General features: G+C 40.3%; 1 protein-coding gene across 1 annotated transcript; it reads right to left on the bottom strand.

Moving 5' to 3' along the window:
• Positions 1 to 253: 253 nt before the first annotated feature.
• On the bottom strand, positions 254 to 5,402 carry mpdu1b (mannose-P-dolichol utilization defect 1b). Its single transcript, XM_021577706.2, has 7 exons — positions 5,215 to 5,402; positions 4,727 to 4,792; positions 3,427 to 3,559; positions 3,246 to 3,331; positions 2,960 to 3,078; positions 2,570 to 2,680; positions 254 to 1,785 (listed from the first exon to the last, which is right to left on the bottom strand). Exons 1-7 carry the CDS (start codon positions 5,342 to 5,344, stop codon positions 1,663 to 1,665), a joined length of 768 nt encoding a protein of 255 aa, XP_021433381.1. The 5' UTR covers positions 5,345 to 5,402; the 3' UTR covers positions 254 to 1,662.
• Between the last annotated feature and the right edge of the window lie 1,970 nt (positions 5,403 to 7,372).

Below are 7,372 nucleotides of genomic sequence, written 5' to 3'. Positions count from 1 at the left end.
ATTGTCTCTATCTAGTGGTGTGAAAATGAATGACACCCAATCATTTTGGAACAATGGGTATGCAGGCTTTTGTTCCAGCCCTTCCTTAAACAAGAAACCTAATGAAAATAATTGAGTTGAGTTTTATTTCATTATATCATATAACTTGCTAAATCAGGGATGTTACTGCAGGGTTGGAATGAAAGCCTGCACAACCCAGAGGCTCTCTTGGACTGGAGTTCTGAAAACATAAGAGAAAACTACAGACACCTGAGCAGTCACAACAAAAACAAAACAGATTTTATTACATTTTTGCATTCAAATAAACTCTTACCATGTTCAGAACTGTAGCACTCGCTTTTGACGCATACAAGCGCAAGCAGCATCTTAACATGAGAAGTTGAATCTCAACAAGTAAACTAAAACTAAACAGAGAAATTGGACTTCAACATAAAACTATAATGACCCCAAATTTCTGCTCCCAGGTTACTCTGAATCAAATTGGAATGAATTATTTAGTATTGTGGACTCATTCATTGAATTCAATAAAATATGTGATTTATCATTAAACAAATACAGCATCTATATGCACAAAGAAACACAGACAAACATCATGTGGACTGATAATTTGAACCATTTAGTTCAGTTGTTATTTTGATCTAGCCTGTGTGCCAGCCTGTTTGTGCAATAATGCCAAATCCTTGTAACTCGTCACGCCAAACATTGTTTACCAAGTACAGCAATGAAGTTGGCACAAGCATTAAAGGATCTGAGACCAGGCTGCTTTAGATTACACTCAGTCAACAAAGCTTCAACAACTTAAAATTCGAACATTTAACTTAAACACACAGACAGAGAATTTCACAGTAAACCTCTATTGCTTGACCCCTTGATTATAGCTAGAATAGTTACCTTCCTGGTTGTGTTCTGGAATGCGTTTTCATTCTAGATTATGGTCCGAGGACAACCCGTGTAGGAGTACGACAAAAACAACTGACCGTAGTGGGTGTTTTGACAGCTCTGGGTTGAAGTTTCCCCTAGGTACAGATATAGGATCAGCTTCCCCTCCCAGAATCCTAACCTTAACCATAAGTGGGAAAAATGCTAAACTGACTCAGGATCAGCGTCAAGCGGCAACTTCACCCTACACCATATCGGCACTTCTGTGGCGTTTAGTAGAATCAGCGTTCAGGATGGAGAAATAAGCGTGTCAAGCCTTCCCTTCCCTGAGCTAAAACACTGAGGCAAAACTAATGATTTCTCTGTGAGCTAGTCTAACTGGGCTGTAGTCACAGTATCATTGAAGTCAGATAGAGTATAGAGTTCCTTGGTTTGGGTGGTGGGAATAGAATGTTTGGTCCAGAGCTAAGCTTACAGTAGGGGAGTGCAGAGTGTATACATTTCTAGATGTGAATTGGTGCAAATCTCAAATGACACCCAATTTCACATAGTGTACCATTAGAGTCCATGGCCCTGGTCAGCAGTGCACTACATATGGAATAGGGGGCCATTTGAGCTGCACCCTGTCTGTATACTCTCTACTGCATCCCAAAATGGCACGCTATTCCCAATATAGTGCACTACTTTTGACCACAGCCTTATGGGTCCTGGTCAAAAGTAGTGCACTATATTGGAAATAGGGTGCCAATTTAGAGGCAACTAATTTCATGTGCACCCGTCTATCTACTCTGTCTTCTTCTTCTGTGCCGGGCTGCTGTTCCAGTAGTACAGGAGCTGGGCAGCGATAAGGCCGTTACAGGAAGAGGATATGACATAGGTCAGGGCCATCAGGGAGTCACCCGTTTCCTGTTGGTAGAGAGAAACCAGGAAGTGAAAAGTAGAAATTATTGGCATGTTGGATTAGGACAGGATCACACACAGACTGCCTGAAATGGCACCCTTTTAGGTGTCACTTAGCAGACGCTCTAATTACCTACTATATAGGGAATAGTGTGCCGTTTATGACGCATCCACACTCTCACATACAGTACACACACTTTACTCACACACAGCTGCACATACCGACTAAGTCACTCAGGATAAGAGTGTCTGCTTATTGACAAAAAATGTACAAGTAACAAAACATTAAGAACAGCTGCTTTTTCCATGACAGATGGACCAGGTGAAAGCTATGATCCCTTATTGATGTCACTTTTTAAATCAACTTCAAATCAGTGTAAATGAAGGGAAGGAGACAGGTTGAAGAAGGATTTTTAAGACTAGAGACAATTCAGACGTGGATTGTGTATGCTTGCAATTCAGAGAGTGAATGGGAAAGACAAAATATTTGAAGTGCCTTTGAATGGGGTACGGTAGTAGGTGTCAGGCACACTGGTTTGTGTCAAGAAATGCTGCTGGGTTTTCACACTCAACAGTTTCCTGTGTGTATTAAGAATGTTCCACCACCCAAAGGACATCCAGCCAACTTGATGCAACTGTGGGATGCATTGGAGTCAACATGGGCCAGCATCCCTGTTGAACACTTTTGACAACTTGTAGAGTCCATGCCCCGACCAATTGAGGGGTGCAACTCAATATTAGGAAGATTTTCCTAATGTTTAGTATACATTCACTGTACACACACATATACCTGTATTGAGGTGAATATGCGAGCCAAGGAGCCAGCGAACAGCATAAACACAGTGATGGCAGACAGCTGACCTGTGTGTCCATTACGATAGTTAGTCACAACCTGAATAAGCTGCAATCACAGGGAGAAATAAACATGATCACAGATTAATACAATGATAACATTATTTGTTAACTAATGATAACTCCTATAAAACACATTTTATAACACAAATCAACTTTATTATTGATTTATTTTGGGGCACATTTTTACAGTTGAACTATTTAAAGCACAATTAAATCCTAGAGAATAACATGAAAATATTAAAACACACTTATTGTCCAATGTGGTGCTCGAACAACGTTAGAACGCTGTTGTTACAATATAACACGTTGATTATGTTATACATACCCTGCCAATGATGATAGCAGGCATGTTGGATGCCTGCATGGCCATGACCACAGGCATTGGCGTTACAGGGGAGAGCAGCAGAGCTACCAGACCAAAGTACACCACCAGGAACAGCACACCTAGAGGGAGCAGACACACAGAATTAGAACGTCAACCACTGCTTGTGAGGGCAGCTAGTTGTATGCTGACGTAAAATTGTACATTGTAAGCTCAAAAGGAAGTGTTAGTAGTGAGTGTCAAGTCTTATCGTCAGGTAGGTGTGTGTGTGTGTGTGTGTGTGTCTTACCTTTGACTGTGTTGCCTCCATAATGCATAATGAGGAACCCGATGGCTACTGTCTGTAACATGAGGAAGAGGGCCTCACCCCAGGCACTGAAAGAGAAAACGCCAAATATGTTAACTTGTGCGTGTCTGTGTGTGTGTGTCTGTGCATGTCTCCGTGTGTGTGTACAACTCTAGCACAGTACCTGAAGGGGAAGCTGTTAGCAATGCTATAGGCCATGGTGCCGGTAATAGCCAGCAGCTCCAGCAAGACAGAGTTGAAGCTTAGACCATCTGCACTCTTAGCCCCCATCAGCTTCAGGATCTGGGGCAGCTTTACTGTGGGGAGAGAGAGAGTGGGAGAGAGCGAGATATGGGTTATGTTATGTATTATCTGAACGTGCGCTTGATGGATCAAATTCTATTGTAAATATCTTTCCATCTACAGGTAACTGCCCCAAAAAAGGAAACACCAACATAGTGTCTTAATAGGGATTTGGGCCCCCATGAGTACACAGAAGAGCTTCAATGCACCTTGGCATAGATTCTACAAGTGTCTGGAACTCTATTGGAGGGATGCGGCACCATTCTTCCACAATAAATTCCATAATTTTGTGTTTATTTGACGGGGGTGGAAAACGCCGTCTTAGGCACTGCTCTAGAATCAATTCCGTTGACATCTGGTGACAGACACACACACACACACACTTTAAACCCCCTATGCTCCTTTGAGATCCCTCTTTAAAAGTCTTTGCCATATCTTCTTCTAGCCACGGTAGCCAAAATAATGGGCAACTGGGCATTTTTATTCATGACCCTAAGCATGATGGGATGTAAATTGCTTAATCAAATGTTATTGGTCACATACACATGTTTAGCAGATGTTATTGTGGGGGTAGCGAAATGCTTGTGTTTCTAGCTCCATCAGTGCAGTAATATCTAACAATTTCACAACACACACACATCTAAGTACAGGAATTGAATTAAGAATATATAAGCTGCATACACTAAAATACAGATGAATATAATATAATACAGTATATACAAATGAGACGAGTAATGCAAAATATGTCAACTTTATTAAAGTGACTAGTGTTCCATTTATTAAAGTGGCCATTGATGTCAAGTCTTTGTATATAGGCAGCAGCCTCTAATGTGCTAGTGATGGATATTTAACAGTCGGAGGGAGGCCTTTAACTCAGGAACCACACCTGTACAGTACTTTGTATCATTTACTCAAGTGTTTCCTTTATTTTGGCAGTTACCTGTATATAAGCGAGGGGCAGAGAGTTATGCTTTGCACACATAGGGAGAGAGAGACAGAGATAAAGATTGAGAGTGAGTGGAATGTTTACTGTTCATGTTTTATTGTTTATTTCACGTTTGTTTATTATCTACTTAATTTGCTTTGGCAATGTAAACATACGTTTCCCATGCCAATAAAGGCCTTTGAATTGAAATAGAGAGAACGAGATAGAGAGAGGAGAAAGAGAATCTTAATCTTACCCATCACAGACCCCAGGATGATTCCAATGCCCAGACCTTTGCTCAGCACAATCTTTAGACATGGCACTGCAGACAGAAACAATCGTCGATTGAACGGGTATTATCAGAGAGAACAGATAGATATGTCGTTCTTCTCCTATCTAGAATTATTGAGGAACACTGGCATGAGATAGCCCCGCCTCTGAACGCTGTCAAAACAAAACTTCCAACTACCTACTAACGTTAGCTCCTCTTCTGTCTTTTTAGCCTGTTTAGAGGGTACGATCCCTACGTCCAATATATATTTATTTATATCTAGTAACTGGATATACGCAAAAGATAACATAGAAGTTACATTGTGAAATATCGATTAAAAACGCAAGTCTTGCAAGCTAACGATACCTAGCTAGCTCATCCATTCAACGTTGAAGCCCTGGCTAGCTAACGTTAACTAGCTAAGTTAGCTCTTGCAATCAAACGTCAGTCAATTATGTAAGAACTTGACTTACCATCCAGAAAGTTAAAATTGAGGAAAAACTCGTCGTAACATGATTCTGGCATGAAATAAGTGAGCAGGAGCCCCTTCAGTGGGTCCAACACAGAATTCTTTGGAAGTTCTTCCATAACAGGGCTCGCCATTGTGGAACTGTGACGTGATGTAGACAGTGTGCAAATAATAACCGTTCCCTCACGCTAGACGGAAACATATGCACTGATAATGGTTCCGGAGCTCACTGATTTTTGTTGTTGTTGTTGATTTCATTAGGTTCCCCATTAGCCGACGCCAATGGCGAGAGCTAGTCTTTCTGGGGTCTGACACATAACGAACAAGCCATTACAGACAAAATACTTTACAATTGACATACATTTAAAAACACGAACATGTAGTATTCCTTTGCATATATCAGTTACACATACACTGAACAAAAATATAAACGTAACATGCAAAAATGTCAAGGATTTTAGGGAGTTACAGTTCATATACGGAGATCAGTCAATTGAAATACATTAATTAGGCCCTAATGTATGGATTTCACATCACTGGGAATACCAATATGCATCTGTTGGGCACAGACACCTTTAAAAAAAAGTAGGGGTGTGGAAAAGAAAACCAGTTAGTATCTGGTGTGACCACCATTTGGTGTGACCACTATTTGCCTCATGCAGCACAACACATCTCCTTCGCATAGTTGATTATGACCTGTGCAATGTTGTCCCACTCTTCAATGGCTATGTGAAGTTGCTGGTTAATGGCGGGAACTGGAACACGCTGTCGTACGCGTATGCAATCCAGAGCATCCCAAACATGCTCAATTGGTGACATGTCTGAGTATGCAGGGCATGGAAGAACTGGGACATTTTCAGCTTTATTTCAGAACATTAAATTCTCTTTTATTTTAGCTCATGATACATGGGACCACCACTTTACAAGTTTTGACCAAGTTTTACACGTTTGTCGACTTTTGAGACTATAGCATCTTTAACACATAACATCTATATCTGAAAATACCCAGAATTCAGCTCTTGAAACACAAAATACTGTACTACCGCAGTATGAGTCATAATATCCATAAAACCTAGCAGTCAAACAGGGAACTGGTTCCAATCGTTTTTCCACCATACATTTTTCCCATAGGGGATTTTTAGAAACACTTTTTAAAAAATGGCTGTGTTTTGTGTAGGCTTACCCTGAATTGACATTTTGATAACCGTGTGAACCTCTCTAGGACAAGGTGATTTTTATAAATGTATTTACGCCCCCCAAAATTAAATGCTAATTAACGGCCAATGTGGCTATCATAAAGTACTACAAATACCACGATGATCTGGACGAGACTGCTAATCGAGGCAAAGGTAAGAATCTCTGGATCAACTATCTAATGTTAGGTAAATGTAGTAATGAATAAATAGGCAGGAGCTTGACGGGATTTTGTAGTTTTGCGTGATGTCTAATTTTATTCTAATTAGCATTTTTGAACAGGACCGTAAATAGAGCAGAATTTATTAATAAAAGTCATCTTGTCCAAGAGAGATTTACATGGTTATCAAAACTTCACACCAGGGTAAGCCTACATGAAACACAGCCCTTATTTTAAGCTTATCTAAAATACCCTATGGGGGAAAATGAATGAAAGAAAAAAAGATTTCTGTTTCCCTGTTTGACCGCCAGGTTTTATGGGTATTACGACACCTCCACTGTGGGGCTCTATAACTACAACTAGTTAGCAAGTTGGAAATGTCAGAGTTTCCTAGTTCTGACTAGCACTTGAACGCGGCTTTAGCTAGCCAACTTTGCCATGACATCGCCTACAAGTGTTGTGTGGGATTTCTATTGGAGAAATGTGAGTTATAGATCTGTCATTCTCATTGAACGCAAGTCTAAAAAGCAGTAGATCTGTTCCATGTGGGCTATTTCTATGCTACCCATTTTTAAGTCTAGTTTTTGCTTCTTTTACTTTTGCTATTGTACACCAGCTTCAAACAGCTGAAAATAAAATATTTGGGGGTATGGAAAAGATATTTCACAGCGGTTTAGATGGTACAATGATTATTTACACTATACTTGCTTGTTTTGTCACATAAACTTAAATTAGGCAAACCATTTTTGCAACCTGGAAATGGTGGTGAGATTTCTGCATAGTGCATCTTCAAGGTGCTACCAGCCAC

This window comes from Oncorhynchus mykiss, chromosome 21 (assembly GCF_013265735.2).
Source record: "Oncorhynchus mykiss isolate Arlee chromosome 21, USDA_OmykA_1.1, whole genome shotgun sequence".
In the NCBI taxonomy this organism is placed as follows: domain Eukaryota; kingdom Metazoa; phylum Chordata; class Actinopteri; order Salmoniformes; family Salmonidae; genus Oncorhynchus; species Oncorhynchus mykiss.
Note: the sequence above shows the minus strand (reverse complement) of the source record. Positions and strands in the feature narration are given on the sequence as shown.

Excerpts from the sequence above, each read along its gene's own strand:
- mpdu1b (XM_021577706.2), bottom strand. The coding sequence starts at position 5,344 with ATGGCGAGCCCTGTTATGGAAGAACTTCCAAAGAATTCTGTGTTGGAC. Across the intron at positions 3,079-3,245 it reads TGGAGGCAACACAGTCAAAG|GTGTGCTGTTCCTGGTGGTG; the intron begins GTAAGACACACA and ends TGCTCCCTCTAG. Across the intron at positions 2,681-2,959 it reads CTGCTATCATCATTGGCAGG|CTTATTCAGGTTGTGACTAA; the intron begins GTATGTATAACA and ends CTGTGATTGCAG.